Source organism: Xiphophorus hellerii, chromosome 5 (assembly GCF_003331165.1).
Source record: "Xiphophorus hellerii strain 12219 chromosome 5, Xiphophorus_hellerii-4.1, whole genome shotgun sequence".
Classification (NCBI taxonomy): domain Eukaryota; kingdom Metazoa; phylum Chordata; class Actinopteri; order Cyprinodontiformes; family Poeciliidae; genus Xiphophorus; species Xiphophorus hellerii.
In genome coordinates this window covers 31175525-31193092 of record NC_045676.1, presented here as the reverse complement: position 1 = coordinate 31193092, position 17568 = coordinate 31175525, and the positions used below count along the sequence as shown (strand labels likewise).

The 17568-nt window shown below is 41.4% G+C and overlaps 1 protein-coding gene across 8 annotated transcripts in view; it reads right to left on the bottom strand.

Moving 5' to 3' along the window:
- fat1a (FAT atypical cadherin 1a) overlaps positions 1-17568 on the bottom strand; it is a 98088-nt gene that overhangs the window by 30307 nt on the left and 50213 nt on the right. For all 8 annotated transcript variants that reach the window (XR_004339306.1, XR_004339307.1, XR_004339308.1 and 5 more), the window contains 5 exons: positions 7837-8112; positions 7376-7586; positions 2020-6093; positions 812-1008; positions 553-706 (listed from right to left, as the gene is read on the bottom strand). Coding sequence is in view for 5 of the 8 variants with exons in the window: in XM_032563054.1 (XP_032418945.1) it covers positions 553-706; positions 812-1008; positions 2020-6093; positions 7376-7586; positions 7837-8112 (4912 nt within the window). In the remaining 3 variants the exon portion in view is untranslated. The remainder of the gene's footprint in view (positions 1-552; positions 707-811; positions 1009-2019; positions 6094-7375; positions 7587-7836; positions 8113-17568) is intronic.

The following is a 17568-nucleotide window of genomic DNA, read 5'->3' as shown; positions in this document are numbered from 1 at the left end:
ATGCAGTACAACCAGTTATCTTTATCTAATCCCTAAGTGGAATCCACCTGAAAGTAATTTCACCTCAGAGGAAACTGTCTTAACAGTCTGATACAGGGATACAGGTTCACACTAACTCACTGGATGTGTGTTTGTGATGGTGATCGCAAACACACATCCAGAGCTACAGTGGAATGAAAAGTTTAATTAAATGCATAATGGTGTCTTAGAATTGGATTTAAGTCCAGACTTAAATCCAAAAGAGAATCTGTAGCAAGAATTCACAGATGCTCCGTCCGATCTGTCTGAGTCTCAGTTATTCTGCAAAGCTTTGTTCTTTACCGCATAAATAGATGGGCAGAGCTAGTAAAGGCAGCAAAAATTGGTAGTGTCTGAAAACTATGTACACTTTCACTTTACATTACAATGATGTGCTCTGCTGTGTTGGTCCCACTGCCTCATAAAATCAGTAACATTTCTTAGTTGTAATGTGACAAACTGTGAAGAAGAGATACGATACATTCATTCTTTTTCTTCTTCTTCTTTGGTATTTGTCACTGCATGGATACACACCTGTGTCTGAGTCAATGATGAAATATTCCGATCCAGCTCCCTGGAGCTCGTAAGAGATTTGGGCGTTTGAGCGGATGTCGGCGTCTGTGGCAGAAGCCTGCAGGATGAGCCTGCCAGCCGGGGAGTCCTCTGGGACGCTCTCACTGTAGATGGACTGGAGGACACAAAGAGGAAAGAGACATGGAATGTTAAAGCGGGAAAGAAGCTCACGTCGACAGCAGGAAGTAACAAGCAACAACAAAGGGAAATCACTTTTTACCTTCTCACACACTGGGTTGTTATCATTGGCATCCAACACCTTGACTTCTACGACGGCTTTAGCGGTGAAGATGCCGTCACTGGCGGTGATGTTTAGGAGATAATTGTCTGTCACTTCTCTGTCCAACGGCTTCCTGACAGAGACCTTCCACTCATTTTGCAGGTGCTCAATGGCAAATTGGCCAAGTGGGTCCCCTCCTGTTATATGATATGACACATATCTCAGTGAAGCATGACCAACAACGTAGAAGGATGTAGACTCACTTCTTAAGGAAATATTTCTAAACTAAACACAAGAAACCTAGAAACAATTTGTGTCTTTGGCTTTTACTAGGTATAGCCCCAGTAACAGAGTAAGAAAAACTGTAGTTTTAGCTTCTGCAGTAGTGCTAAGTTGGTTTCCATTGTATGGATGAGACATTAAGATAATTTTTGTTGCGCGAATGAAAGGCAATTATAAGTGTTTTTAGAGCAAGTCTTCTGTAATTAGCAGGTCAGTATCTTCTACCTGCTCTGTAGAACATTATTGTGCACATCTGTACTATAAAGGATTTAATATTTGCAAAGAGGCTTGTAGAATCTGGAGATAAGGCACCTTCTACCCATAATGGAACCTCATTACGAGTAGGGTAAGACCACTGGAAATAGATGTTGACTTAGTCACATCCAAGATGCTTCTCTTCGCTGCATTTCCCAAACCGAGAGCTTAGCTTAACCTTCCTTACCATCCTGCTCAATGTGCATGATGGAAAGATGGGCTTAGGTTCTGATCCAGTGTTGTTTATCTTAGTTTCTGATTTTTCTAACTTTGTAATTAGCGTGCTGACCATCTTCTGACTTATGAAAATCAATCTACAGGGTTAGCACTCTTTAAAAGCCTTCCCATTTTAAAGAGTGCATAAGAGAAATCAGTTTCGGTATCACTTCATATCAGATTAATATACCTCTCTTTTGTTGCCTGTAAAATCAGGTATTACTTAGCTTGGGACTTGTTTCCTTTGGCAAATAAATGAATTCAAATTGGAATTTGAATCAATTGTTTTAAGTGTGACAATATTACTATAAAAAATCTAATTTCTTTTTACACTTCTTTACCACGGGTGACAATAGTTGTGAATTGCAAAATGACTTTTACACCATGTCATGTCATTATTTTAAATGTTTCATTCGAGAAACACCGTTACACTAAGAGGGAGGAAAAACCCCCACCTGTGATGAAGTAGTTCACTTGTTTGTTCATGTCTTCTGAATCCTCATCAGTGGTGCTGAGGATGGCGATCACCCCACTGGGCGGGGGGTCGTCCTCGCTGACCGTGCCTTTATAGATTTCTGCGGTGAATCGAGGCGGATTGTCGTTCACGTCGGCCACAGTCACCTCCACACTGGTGCTGGTAACGTGCTGAACTGCGTCGCCTTGGTCAGTGGCGAGAACAGAGATAACGTATTTTTCTGTTTTTTCACGGTCGAGCTCCTTTAAGGTGGTCACCCATCCTGTCTCACTGCTAACAGCGAACAGCTCAAAGATCTCCTGTGAGGTCTGTGTGGGGTCCAGGCTGTAGACGACGTGGCCGTTGGTTCCGGAGTCGAGGTCGGTGGCTTTGACTTGAATAACTTGGGTCCCACTTGGAAGGTTTTCAACAGTGATAGCCTCATAAGGGTCAGCCTCAAAGATTGGTTTGTTGTCATTGACATCTTTCACTTGGATATTTACATTTACTGAAGCAACTATTTCAGAAGTTTCATGCTTAGTTTGAGCGAGCAGAGTTAGTTGGTACCACTTGGCCGTCTCATGGTCCAATCTTTTCTCAAGCTTCAAGGCTCCAGTATCTCTGTCAACAACAAACACTTCATCCTCATTGCTCTCTGGAGTGCTGCCTCTCACGAGGCTGTAAACGACTGGCTGTTCGCTCTCTGCCTGAATTATATCTATTCCTGTTCCAATAGGAAGATCCTCAGCAACAGTATGCCGATAATACGGTTCTGCAAACTTGGGAAGTGGCAACTCTGGTGAGACAATCCTGATGTAAACCTGGACAACTGAATGTCTGGGTGGATTCCCAGTGTCCTTTGCCTTTACAAAGAATGCATAGAGCTCATCTTCAAGTCCAATCAGGCTTTCTTTGGTAACGATGACCCCAGAGGTTTTGTGGATTTCAAAGTTCTCCCCCACATTTCCAACGTCTGCTTCAATGGAGTACTCTATGTCAGCATTACTTCCCTCGTCTGTGTCTGAAGCGGCAATTTTGAGCACAATTGTTCCTCTTGGGGCATCTGATGCAATGGTGGCTTTGTACTCAGCTGCTCTGAACTGTGGAGAGTTGTCATTTGCATCTGTGACAATTACATTGACGACACAAAAGCCTACTTTCCCGCCGCCGTCTTTCGCTATCAGAGATATGGGAATTACCTTCTCAACTGGGTTTTCACGATCAAGACTTTGAAGGGTGAAAATCTCTCCTTTTCCATTGATAGAAAACTTGTCTTTAGCTAATTTGTTGACAATGTGGTATGTGATCTGGCCGTAGATCCCTTCATCGTCATCTGTTGCCTCTGCCTCTGCTACTAGGGTGCCAACAGGTGAGTTCTCAATGACCTCTACCATATACTCAGTCTGGGAAAAGGTGGGGTTGTGGAAGTTGGCCCCAATAACTGTCACCATAACAACAGCTGAGTTTCTAAATACACCATCTGACACTGCTACGGTAAGATTGTAAAAAGGCTGCATGTGTGGCTGGCGATGGTTTGAAATGACGATGGCACCGGTCTGCTTGTTGATAGCAAAGTTCTGCTCTTCATTTCCAGCTATAATCAAGAAAACCAGCTTTTTTACATCTGAGCTGTCAGCATCGGAAGCTTGGACCTGGCTGACGAAGTGCCCACGTGGGGCTAATTCACTGATGGTGGTTTGGTAAGTGTGTTGAGTAAAAACAGGAGCGTTGTCATTCAGGTCTGTAACGTCTACCGTCACAGTGATGTCACTTATCAGAGCTGGGACGCCGCCGTCTACGGCCCGGACTCTCAACTTGTGTTGCTGGACTTCTTCATGATCGAGAACTTGACTTGTGGAGATTATTCCAGACTCACGGTCAATAGTAAAATAGTCTGAGCTCTTCCCTCTCTCCTCAACCAGCTGATAAAATACTTCCTTGTTGTTGCCGGTGTCAGAATCTCTGGCAACCACCTGCAACACCGATGTGCCAATAACAGCAGCCTCGGAAATATTGGCATAGTAGGAATTTGACAGGAACACCGGGGCATTATCATTTACATCTTCCAGAATGATATCAACAAACACCTCAGAGTGAGCTCCGGTCAGAGAGTCTGTGGCCCTTATGTTTAGCTTATAAGCAGGATGTCTCTCAAAGTCTAAAGGCTGGATTATGTGAATGACCCCAGTGTTAAAATCAATTGAGAACTGTTTGAGAGGGTCTCCTTCAGTAATGGTGTACACGATGCGAGGCCCCTCTGAGTCATTAGCTTGCACATGGAGCACAGGGGAGTGCAGCTGAATGTTTTCAGGGATTTCAATGCTGTAAAAAGGCCTCTCAAACACAGGCATTGCTTTGCTCACCACTGTTACAGGCACTTCAACTTCAGCTGAAAGAGGAGGTTTCCCATTATCCCTCGCCACAACAACCAGAACAAACTTTGTGTCGAGTGAGTCTTTCTCAAACTTCTTTTTGAGCAAAATTTCACCAGATGGGTGGATTTCAAAGTGATCCTCAGGCTCTTTTAGAGAGTAATGGATGCCTGCATTTGGGCCTATATCTTTGTCCACTGCTGTGACCTGTCTAATGATATGACCTTTCTCAGCGTCAAATTGCACCAGGGCATGATAGGGCAGGTTGACAAACATCGGCTTGTTGTCATTTACATCTTCCACGGTAACAGTAACTAAAATATGAGCAGTTTCTTCTGATTTCTTCTCTTCGGTGACCTCAACGATGATGTCATAGGAGTCCTGAGCTTCTCGATCAAAAGGAATCCCAGTGGTTGAGACGACTCCTGAGGTGCTGCTGACTTTAAACCTGTTGTCCGGGTTTAATATTCTATAAAACAAAGGCTCATTCACTTGGTTCCCAACAGCAGTGATAACTGCAAGCGTTTTCTTCTCAGAGGAGTTCTCTTGAATGTAGGCTTGGTATGACTCCTGAGTGAACTTCCTCTTGTTCTCCTTGTTTTCCTTTACAGTGACCTTCGCTGTAGCTGCGCTGGCAAATCTACCATCAGAAACTCTGACCTTTAACTCGTATCTGCTCCTGAGCTGTGTGACGTTCTGGATGGAGATGATGCCCGTGATCGGATCAATTTTAAACTTGTCGCCTATGTTTCCCTCGGAGATGGAGAAAAGCAGTTTGGAGTTCGGCCCAGAGTCTGGGTCTGTGGCATTCACTTGAACTACCTCTACTCCTTTGTAGGTCGGCATGATGACGGCCGCCTCATACAGTTCTTGGCTGAAAAGGGGTGGACAGTCATTAACGTCAATTACTTCGATGGTCACATTGGCCGCCGTTTCTGCAAACAGGCGAGGCATTCCCAGATCATGAACCTGAACTGTGAAGCGGAAAACGCGTCTCTGTTCGTAATCCAAAGCCGCTGTGCTTCTGATGGCTCCGGTGCTTGAGTCAATGGCAAAATAGTTATGAGCAAAAGGCTCAACAATTTGATAAATTAGTCTGGCATTCTGGTCACAGTCTGCATCAGAGGCATGGATGACAAAAGGGGTGTTTTCATGAGTCAGCACAACGCTGTTGATGGAGGCCAGCTCACTGATTACTCCCTTGAATTCCCTCTGACTGAAGACCGGAGCATTGTCGTTTTCATCCTTCAGATGGACCAGAAGGGTGGTGTTAGTGCCAAGTCCGGCCATGTTGGTACCCTGGATGATGAGCTTGTATTCAGACATGGTCTCGTAATCTAAAGGCTGCTGTGTTACGACCACTCCTGAGTTTGGGTTGATGTCAAACACGTTGTGGACGTTGCCTCCTTTAATCTGGTAGAAAACGGAAGACTGGCTGATGGCTGTGACCATGCTCACAAAGCTTCCTGGAGGGGCCAACTCGCTGACCTCGGCAGAAAACTCCTTTTCAGTGAATCTGGGGGCTGCGTTGTCAGAGACTGTAACAGCAATGTTTACGGTGACAGTGGAGAATAATGGCGGCGCTCCATTATCAGAGGCTTTTACGACCAGTTCAAATGCTGATTTGCTGCTGCAATCAAGCTCTTTGGCCACTGTGATTGTTCCAAGAACAGGATCGATAGCAAAAGAGTTCCCAACGTTTCCTGCAAGAGAAAGATGAAATGAAACACTCAGCATGTTGTACCAGAAATTTAGATAACTGTCAGACCTAATTGTTTCAGATCATCAAACAAATATTAATATCTACGAGGATGAAATTGAATAAAGACAAAAAACACGTTTCAGACAGTAATTTCACCCATTCTGTAAAAAATAAGGTTCTAGAAACAACATGGTCCCATGAGAAATAGTAATTGCCTCCTTAAGTTTTTAACTGATTGTCCTTCAACAACAGACATCTGTGCGAGAATTTAGACATTGCTTTAGTAAGAATGTGTCTCTTATTTGCAGAATAATGTTAATTAAGTCACACTGTAGGGTTTTCAGTCATAATCAGTTTATTTAAGGTCATACTTTGGATTCTCAGTTGGCCATGGAACTCATTTGGATGCCTTTTTTGCCCAGTTTCTTTCTTACTGTTGAATTATAAGTCTTAGGATGATGACCACTTCTGGGAATGCTGTCTGCTGTTTCCTGTGGATGATGACTCTCACTGCGGTGCACTGGAGTCCCAAAGCCTTAGATGGTTTATGGTTTTGTAAAGTTTTAAAAACTGATGGGTCTCAATGATTTTATTTCTCATCTGTTCTTGAATTTCTCCAGATCAGACCATGATGCATTGCTTTTTGAGATCTAAATAGGGTTCCATTTGAGTCATTTGTTGATTAAGGTCTGGGAGCAAATCCATCCCTGGTGTGGTGAGTGAAATTTGACAAAACTTTTTGGATGATCACCATTAATTCAGCAACAAGAGACAATTACTTTTTACACAGGGCTAGCTTTGCTTGAATAGTAGTTTTTCTTTCATTCTAAAATCCTGATTTACACAGTTTTTTGTACCGTTTAAATCAGGATTCAAACAGTGAAATATTTAACTGTGACAAAAATGCAGCAGCATTGAATCTCTAAGGGGGCGAATAGTCTGTCACAACAACTAAAACCATCTCAGCTATCTCAAACATGCCTGTCTGCAAACAGAAGACAAACAGCAGCATGCTTCTTGAAGCTTAATGTAGGAGAAACACACATTCTGGAGAGTCTTTGTCATTTGTAAATGACAAAGACTTTGTCAAAAACTTTCCTGCTCTGTGCACAGTGTTTCATTCATGATCACGGTCCAGAAGGCTCCACGACTGATGACTCATGCATGTTTAATGAGCTGATTTCATTTGCTTTGTAAAACAAAGGAAGCTTTCTACTATCCAACATCAAATAAAAGAAAAACTTTTAGAAAGTGTGGCTCATTAGGATGCCGTGGCAACATACCGGACTCGATGCTGTAGATGACTTCTGCGTTATAGCCCTTGTCTTTGTCGAGAGCAGTGACCTGCAGCACAGCTGAGCCGATGGCAGCTGATTCAAACACCTGACCAGAGTAAGGCGTCCCTATAAACCAAGGTGCATTGTCATTGGTGTCATCCACGTCAACAATGACACGGACGAGATTCCTTTTGACTGGAATGTCCTGATCCCGAACCTGAAAATAGATGTATATTTTTAAAAAATCATAATAAAAAGGAAAACGAATGGAAGAAAAATAGAGTATGAGATTATCTGGGTGTAAACACTAGGCACATTCATACATATCATAATTACATTTTTTTTTTCATTTTTGGCATAAACTGAGTTATTTTCAGCCTCAAAATAACTCTGACCAACCAGATGTACCAAGATTATTTTCCTCTCAGAGAAGAAGTGCTCTTGTTAGTGTTCCAACTGATTCCTACCATCACAGTGAGGATGTGGCGATGCATGGTCTCGTGGTCCAGCCGCTCTGTGGTGAACAGGATGCCTGTTCCTGGGTCCAGCCGGAATTTGCGCAGGCTGAATGGATCGGTGCTGCTCAGGAGCGTGTAGGTCAGTTTGTTTTTCTCGTCTCTGTCCACGGCGCTGATCTGCAGGACCTCGGTGCCCGCTGGCTCGTCTTCAGGGACGTTCACAACGTACACCTGCTGGGTGAACTGTGGCCGGTGGTTGTTGGTGTCGATGACCCGGATGAGCACCTGAAGGAGTAAAGCAATTGCATTATAAATTAGATGGTCCGTAAAAAAATCTGAGTTGACTGATAAACAGCTTGCACTTGTACTTGTATAGTGTTTTATCAAGTCCAGAGTACCCCAAAGAGTTTCACACTACAGCCAGTCATTCACCCTTTCACGCACGCACTCATACGCTGAGTGATTATGATCTTATGTTCACACTTAAACATAAGAGTTAAAGTTAAAGTTTCTGCTACATTTATTAATGAAAGGCCATGGTATGATAGTGGTAACTGAAATGAAGCAAGTATTTGCACGAGGCTTGAAAGCGTTTTCATAGACCTTGATGTTTTTCACAAGGTCTTGAAGCTTAATGTAGGAGAAACACACAAAGTTACATAGTTTTCACAAACTGTCACAAATCAAAATTTAGAGTGTGGCACGCATTTGTATTCACCCCTCTTAATTCTTGAAAGCATATCAAGAATTCTGCTATGTTTGTTTGGAAAACAAACATAGCAGAGATATGTTTGTTTGGTGGTCACATCAAGACCACCATGAAACATCATGGTGATAGCATCAAGCTGTAGAAAAATGTTATTATTGTAGCAAGAAAGGGAAGATGGACAGAGACCCTGAGATATTTGAACTCCTCCACTTGGGGCAGTATCTCTTCTCAGAACTGGAGAAGGAACTCTACCCTTTGCAATGCAAGACCAGGGCCTCGGATTTGAAGGCACTGATGCTCATCCCGGCTGCTTCACACTGGAGCAACCCGCTCCAGTGAAAGCTGTAAATCATGACCTGATGAAGCCAGTAGGACCACATCACCTGCAAAAAGCAGAGACTTGACTCTGAGATCACCAAAGCAGATCCCTTCATAAAGGTTATGAACAGTGACCATTGCAACTTTGATGGAGTCCAACCCTCAGTTCGACTTACACACCGTATTGTGGACCAAGCTCTGGCACCGATGTGGGTCAAAGGGTCTGGTACCCTATCTCACACAGGACTCCCCAAGGGACTCAGTGAAATGCTTTCTCCAACTCTGCAAAGCACATGTAGACTGGTTGGGAGAACTCCAGTGTTCCACGGCCAGGACAAAAACCACACTGTTCCTTCTGAACTGGACGTTTGACTATCCATTGGACCCTCCTCCTCAAAACCCCGGAATAGACCTTACCAGTGTGTGGCGTGTGATTCCTCTGTAGTTGGACTACACCCTGCAGACGCCTTTTTTAAATAGGGAAGCCAAAACCCCAATATGCCAATCCAGGGGGCACTGCCCCTGATGTGAGCATAATGCTGCGAAGGCACACCGATCAACCAACACAACCCCACAATATCCAGAGTTATAAGAAACCCAGGTTCAATAACAATTTATGGAAGTTTATTTTTATAGTTGTTCTATTTCTTCATTTCTCAAATTTCTGCACAGTCACTTTATTCTTTCTTTCCTCGCATAAATACATTTTAACTTTTTTTATTATAATGGCCCAACTATCTGCATTGATACCTAAGACAGAAAAGCTTTTAGTGAACACTGCTTGATGCTAAACAACAAAATCAATGCACCAATAAAATGTCTTGATGAGTTGCAAGCTTTGTGCAGAAGCATTTATTTGAGAAAAGAATTTATGAATCAGACTAAAGAACTGAGGTTCAGTGAAAAGGAAACCAATAGTTGCACAAAAAGATTTATTTCATTATGTTGTGATGACTAAAGGAGTCAAAACATGCTTATATGTCTTTGTTAAGGAGAAATTGATGAAACAGCACATGCACAGAATCTTGTGGAAACATAGGACACCATACAGCAGCCTGCAAGTTTTCTAACACATTTGGGTATATCCAAACTTAATATCAATTGTGAACAAAAAAATAGAGGCTTTAAACACTGGAACCCCTCAAATGTCTCAAAACTTAATGTGAGGGGTGGGCCAGATATTTCACACATGGATGTCAAAGACTGGTAGATTATACCAACCAACAGATTTTAATCTCAGCAAGACATCTATGAAGTTCAAGGGTCAGTCTTATTATTTCAGAGTACGTGGTCCTAACTTTTTAACCCAACTTGGAAACAAATGATTATCGATAATTTGATTGTTAGTGAGTACAACAAGAGTGATTTTTGTTATTTAAGTTAAATAAAACCACATTCTATTCAGACAGAAATTGAGATTATGTGAACTTTTCTTCACAAAAAAAGAAGTTTTTTTCACATCTGTACTAACTTTTTTTGTGTTGGAAAAATGCGTTACTGTTCGAGCAATTAATCTTTTCCTCGTTGTAAACTAAAAATCTTCCGCCTAAAAACTGTAAAATTCCTCTGAGAGCATGTTTTATCAACACCAGCCACTCGTCTACTGGACTTCCGACAGAGGATTACAGAGAGCTGCCGGAATGCCATCTTTGCTTCCCAGAGCAGCGAGGGGCTTCCACCCTTGCCAAACATGGGGAACAAAGGGATCAGCCGAGATTAAACACCTGCATACCAGACACCAGGGGGTGATGCCATGTAGGAAAACTGTTGAAGCCGAGCTACAAGGTGCCGGCTCGGTGGAAGCGGGGGTGTCCAGGACACAAAAGCTTTGAACAGGTGGCCGCTCACTAGCTAACCAGGGTTTGTCAGATCTCTGGTCTAAACAATTGGCCGCTTGGTTTATGCCGCTAAGAGTGTTTGTTAGTCATTGTGAGCTGATACAAGAGACAAATATAGCCTCAACCTGACAGGACTGATAACATTTACAATCTGCTGTGTGCTGTGATGTTGGCATTGCTACTGAAGCCCACAGATGTCATCTTGCAGGGGGCGCGCCGGGATGCAAGAGCCGCGTTCTGGCTGCGCTCCACGGCTCCTCTGTTGTGAGCAACCCCATATCACGCTGCTAATCGGGACGTGAAAAGTTAAAACAAGTGCGTTTATTCTGAATCAATGTTAACTCTGAGGAAGCAAACAGTGTGACAATCTGGTCTCACTCCAAGCTCGCCTTCTGATGTTGGGCCAAGCGATGTATAGCGCCAGATCCCCGGTGTCTCCAAATCCACCTTTTCTACACATGGAGCACGCACCCAACCTCCCACTCACACCAAAACAAGCACATCAATTCTGCACTTTTACATGTGCCTTCACAGAAAAGAGGCTATACAACCGTTCTCAATGTGGCCAGCAACAGATAACGCCTTTTTTTTAAAGCAAAAGAAGGGTGGAAAGAACTGATAGTGCTGCAAAGAAACCAAAAGGAGTGAAACCTGGTCACCCTCATCTACAGTACATCTATCTACAGTGCATTATAAAGTCTCACAAAAAGCCTATTTACCCCCACATCAAACATATACGCACACAAACTCACATTTCTCCTTTGCAAGAAAGACTGAAGCAACATTTCAAAGGCTCTTTGTCCCAATGCATCACAAAGCAGAATGATGCAGCCTGACTGCACTGGTGTAAAGAAAAGCTCTGTAGTATTTGTGCACGACTTCCATACTGAACGCTGAAGAGAAACACAACTAGGTCTGAGAAACAGACATGACAGATGGAGATACTGAAGATTAAAGAAAAAAGATGAGCGTCAGGGAGATAAGCGACAATAAAAAAAACGAAGAAACGCTCAGGGTGACGGTCAGGTTTGGGATTAAATGAAAATCAACTTGATAACTTGCAAAGGGGCCTGTGGGTGTGAATGAAACATAAAATACAAGCATAATCATATTTGATAGTCAAAGCAGCAACATATGTATGTATTTCTAATCGGACTTCAATTGAAATATACTGTAAGTATAGGTATAACAAGGGATATAAAATCTCCTCAAACAAAAGTCTGTCTTCCAGAGCTACACCTGCTTCCTGTCAGCAGGTGACTTCTTTTAATATAAGCCTTCAAAGTGCAGATATTTTAAAAACATCTTTAAAAGCAAGAAATAAAAAAATAAATCTAAAGCCACCTGAATCACAATTGGCCAATGTGTTGTTTGTTTAAAACATAATGCAAATGCATTTTGCAGGAATGGATTCTTGGAAAAAATTCTTCTAAGAGTGAGAAATAGCCTAAAGCTGACAAATGAGCATAAAGCCTCAGCTTGAGCAGGAAGTCAGACTATCGATGAAAGAATCTACAGGTGTGTAAAAAGTTAATCAAGTAAGAAAATGATTTCTTTCTAGAGATCCACAGATCTCACTTGTCTCCACCAAAGTTTCTACTTCGTGTTCATCCACAGTATCTAACTGTAGCAGCTTTGTTTGTTTTCTCTGTGTCTGAGCTAAATGGTGGTGAGAGCTACAGATGCCCCGTGAGTATTACCTGCCATCCACCACCTATGTTTCCTGTATGTGACATTAGTGTGACGTCACACACTTCAGGTCTAATGACATGTTGTGACAAAAAGGAACTGCAGACTGACTCAGTTTTAGTGGCTTGACAGACAGTGTCTGTGGAATAACATTTTAACAGACAGGTACTACATGTTTTTAGTGAAGTACAACATGAACTAGTGAAGAAAAGTGAGACTTACAAATTGAAGCCTGGTTTAGACAATATTATGTAGGTTATTACGATAGCATGGCTGGAAAGGTGGGAGTGCTGATCCTAATGGTCCTGATGTTGGAAAAAGTTCTAAATCGGTTCTTGGTGATAATGCGCCCTATACATATGTCATATCTATTCAGTCTAATTCTATGCTTTGTTCTCTGAGTGACGTTATGCTTTATTATTTATTTTATTTCATCTTTAAAACTCTGACTTGCACTTTATGAACTATTTGAAAAAAAAGGTTTGTCGCAGTTTATCTTTACATGAATTTTTGTCAGTTTCTTCATTATTTTCCATTGCCTGTTTTACTACTAATTGCCCTGACTGAACAAATTAATGTTTTACGTGTTTGACCAAGCTTGTGAAGCTGTTGGTGTATTTAAGTGTACTGTTCTGATGCAGAGTTAGAAAACACATTTGTAATTCGGTACACTTATGTGTGTTTAAAAAAGAAACATCTCAAGTCAATTCAGCATGTTTTTCTGTATCAGATCAGCATCGACTGATATAAAACCTCAGATATCGATATTGGAAGTGAAAAAAGCAAATCAGTGTAAATCGGCTGATCCCTACAAACTACTGCTGACAAAGAACAATTTTCCTGACTTCTTCCTCCTGATACATCAACATATAAATCTTCCCTTTATGAAGTCAAATTTAAGCTACCCTCATTTTGGTCTCAAGTGGACTTTGTGTTATGCGTTGATGCCATCATGCAACAGTAACATCATCAGTTTGCTGCAGGTTTCAGTTACATTCTTGGCTGCCTTGCATTCCCTGTAACAAGCCCAAGCATTACTGAAAAATAACAGAATATAAGAAAAATATGCCCTCTAAAATCAACACTAAGGCATTAGCTGTAGCTGGGAATGAACTGCAAATGAGCACTGAGGAACAATAATCACCTTTGATGCTCACGGCAGCAAAATATGTAATTATAGCAAACCTTCAAGTGAAATATATAGAAAGGCTTTGTAATGTGGGCTAAGATAACAAGAGAAACAGGAGACCAGGAACAGATTGTGAGCAGAACAGCTTGAGGTACTTCTCAACAGCCAAGGGAGGATGTTGTATAGCTTGAGAAGTGGGAGGGTAGTGGAGGGGAGGGGAGGCTGGGCCGCATGCCGAGGCTGCCTTGTTGGCGCGGCTCCTGGCTATGAGGTGCCCGAGCTGGAATGTGGCTCCCCTCGTCTTCATCAGCTGATTCTTTAGAGACGCCTTCATAGAAATACGATGGCCGAATGAGAAGTACACAGAATCGTGGCAAACTGCTTCCAGTAGACTTCCCACAGGCCAGAATTAATTCTACTGTTATTACTGATGGATCCCTGGAGCCTTAGATCTGAAATCTTCTACATTTTTTCAGAACAGTTTGCTACTATAATTTGAAATTATTCCCGAACACTACAAGGGAAGAAATTTAAAACGGAGCCTTATAAAGCAGGAAACTTCCTTTGTGTAATATCCAGAACAGGGCATGAGGGAACGTTCATTGTCCTTGTTGTGCAGGAAGCCAAGCCCCCTGCCAGGTGGTAGGTTCCGGGCAAAGCCAGGCCACTGGCACAGAGCGATCAACAATGTTCCCAAAACAGGATTACCATCGCCCACAACCCACCGAGGTCTGGCACTCCTGTTTGCTCTTGAAGCTGATCATCGGTCTTTCACATCTGGCCTATAAATGCAGAGCAGCTCGAAGAGGCTCAGAGGGAGTGCAGCAGAAAGAAACACAAAGAGGACTAGAGAGCAAAAGAGAACAAAAAGAGAGGAAACATTCCTAAGAGAGAGAAAATAGGCCAGCCTGTCTGACAGCACAGCCTCCTCATGACTTTGATTTGAGGAATAGATAAGTCTAACTTTCAGCTTCACGAGGTACAATGTGTATGACAGTCTAGATCCAATTTGCGGGGTGGGGGGGGGGAATCTGTGTTTCTGTCAAAGCAAATCCCATGCTGCACCCAAACAGAGTAAGTCCAGAGTTAATAAACCAACTATTGTTTGATTTTTTTACTGTCCTTTTCAGTTGCACCATATTGTCCAAAAAAAGACAAACAACCTGACACAATCTTCACTGTAATGTGACCCGTCAATTAACCTGCCGTTTCATCTTGTTGTAGCAGGTAAGTAACTTACAGTTGTGGATTGACAACGTGAAAGAATCTCTATTGTGTGTTATATGCGAACCTTTAAGTGTGTGACTTGCAAAAAAAACAACGTGGAACAAAATACATACATGTTCCTTCACCATTTGCTTTTCAGTAATTACTTCAAGAATCATTTTATCCATATCTTTAGGTCTGTGTTTAAAACATCCAATAGCAAGAAATAGCCTGATTATCGGAACCCCTCATTGGTGCCTGGGCTGTCCCAGTCTATAATTTTTTGGAAGTTGAAAAAAAAAAGTATTTTCCAGATAGGTGGACATGTCCTATTTAACGTCTACCAGATCATGCTAACAAAACGCTTTCTTCAGTGTAGTAGTTGTTATTGAGTGAAAAAGAGTATCAGTAGCTGCGTTTCCACTGACCATATAATAATGCAATTTGAGATTTCAAAAATAAATACGCTTTATGGAAACCACGGCAATTTTGAGAAGCCTCTCCTTTTTTGATAGAAAGTTTTGCTGCTAGAATGAGGTGATTTTTGGCCATATCGAAATGAGATTATTTTGCAAAACTCCAATAAAAACATATTTTTGGCATCACACAAGTCACATGATCTACAACAGGAGGTAGTAGTAGGATGATGGAGTGGATTGTTTTTAATGACATGTGAACAATTAAATTCACATGTGAATTTAATTGCGTTTCTTATTTAACGGAAACACCACAATAACATTTTTTTTTTTGTTTCTGCTATCACCACAGCAACTAACTTTTTCCTGTTTTGACATAGGAACAACTGTTAATTTTCCAAGATTCTTGCAGAAAATAATGAATATCTGGTTTGTGAACTGGCACGTTACTTACCTGGTCTGGTTTATATTTGTTGTGTCAATTGCAGCAACTTATTTTGCAATAAGTGGTGTGTGTAGAGCAGAAATTCAGTATGTCCTCTCCCAAACAGCTGACCCACAGTAATCTGGGTTTATATTGTCATACACATGAGCATTCATCAGCAGAGGAGCGGATCAGTTGCCACTCTGACAATACACATGTTTAAACCTGAGCTGTGAGGGAAAAGCTGCCTGCTGCTGTCAGTTACTTCATTTGTTCTGCAACATCTGGTTCGAAGGCACGATTTAGACCAAAGCAATTTATTTTATTTGCCAGTTTTGTGTCTTAAAGAAGAAATTTGACTTTGGTCCTCCTTTGTTCTCCATAAAGCCATTTCAAATAAAAAATATGTACAAATATTTTCCTTATTTTCATTCAAAGGGAAATAAAAATAAGAGGTTTTTTTTTTTCAATCAAACTATTTAAATTCAAGTCAATTCAAAGCAATTCAGTAGTGTTCAGTTGAAATTAGTTGAGACCAGTTCAAACTGTCATTTCAGTTCAGTTCAACTCAATTTAATTGAACTCAATTGGTTCAATTTATTTTCATTAATTTCAAATCCAAACTTAATATATGTTCTAACTCAATTCATTTAAGTTCAACACAGTTCAGTTAATTCCAATAAGTTTCAGACACATTCAGTTTGACTCAATTCAGTTCAGTTCAATTAAATTCAGCCCAATTCAGCTCACTCAATCTAACTGATTTTATTTTTTAATCCATTTGAATGCATTTATTTCAGCTCCGTTAAACTCAATCTGGTTTAAATAAGTTCAGTTCATTTCAATTTCAGTTTTCCTCTTTCATTTAATTCATTTCAGTAACGTGTAAAACCAAGTTATTTCAGTATTTTTATATAAAGTAAAAAGATCCATTTTAAAATAATGTACATGAATTCTAAATGAATTTGACTCAATCCACTCAAGTTTAGGCGTGTTACAACGTATTAAAAGAAATATAATTCAATTTAGAGAATGATTAATGATAAAATGCAATTTTTTTGAAGTTGGTCAACAAACGAATCTCTACAACTCTTCAATCTCTTTCTTGTTAAAGGCATCATGCAGACCGCAGCAGGACACCGTGGAGGAGAAGTGAGTTAAACACGATGAGACCACCAAACAGACTCAGGAGGCATTGCCATCTGCCCCGACCTTTAAACGTGAATAATCTCACTTAAAATGTCACAGCGTAAAGTGTTGCTAAGGGGCTTTTAAACAACTTTCTGTTGCCAGAGCTTCTGACAAAGTACGCAACAGAGAGAAAACATCTCATCTGAGCAAACAGGAACCGTGTAGCTGTTTTTAAGGGTTTGCTCTAAAGGACATGCCGCTTTGGCGGACGAGCTCCAAAATGCCAGCAAAGACGCGCCTCGTCCTAGGCTCAGTGGAGCACAACAGCCAGATGATGAAAGGCTGTATTCATACGGACTGACAACAAATACATTATTTTCCAGTAATAGTCCTCGGAAGCCCCACTTTGAGGGACAAAGGACGAAAGATTTTGAATGTCACCATCCCGCACGGCCCAAACTACCACGTAAAAAACACGGAAAATCTCATGGACAAGGCATGACCATTGGAACAAAAACCGAAGGCGGCTTGCACACTTAAAAGCTTTTATTGTGGCACTTAGCCGGGGTGCAAGGCAAGGTATTCCACATTTAGTTATTTGTCTATTCAGAAAAGGCAGCTTCAGAGAAGATGAGGGTGAGCTGACTGATTCAAGGAGAAGCACAGCAAGTGATGAGGAGCTCAAAAATGTACACTGGAAACACAAAAAATAGGGATGCACGATATTGGATTTTTGGTCGATATCCAATATGCCGATATACTATAACTCATTTGATCGATAGCCGATACCAATACCGATATTTTTTTCTATACTTACTTACTGAAACCTTATGGCTTTCTCTACTGTGAAATTAAAATACTCGATTATCTTTGTCAATTTA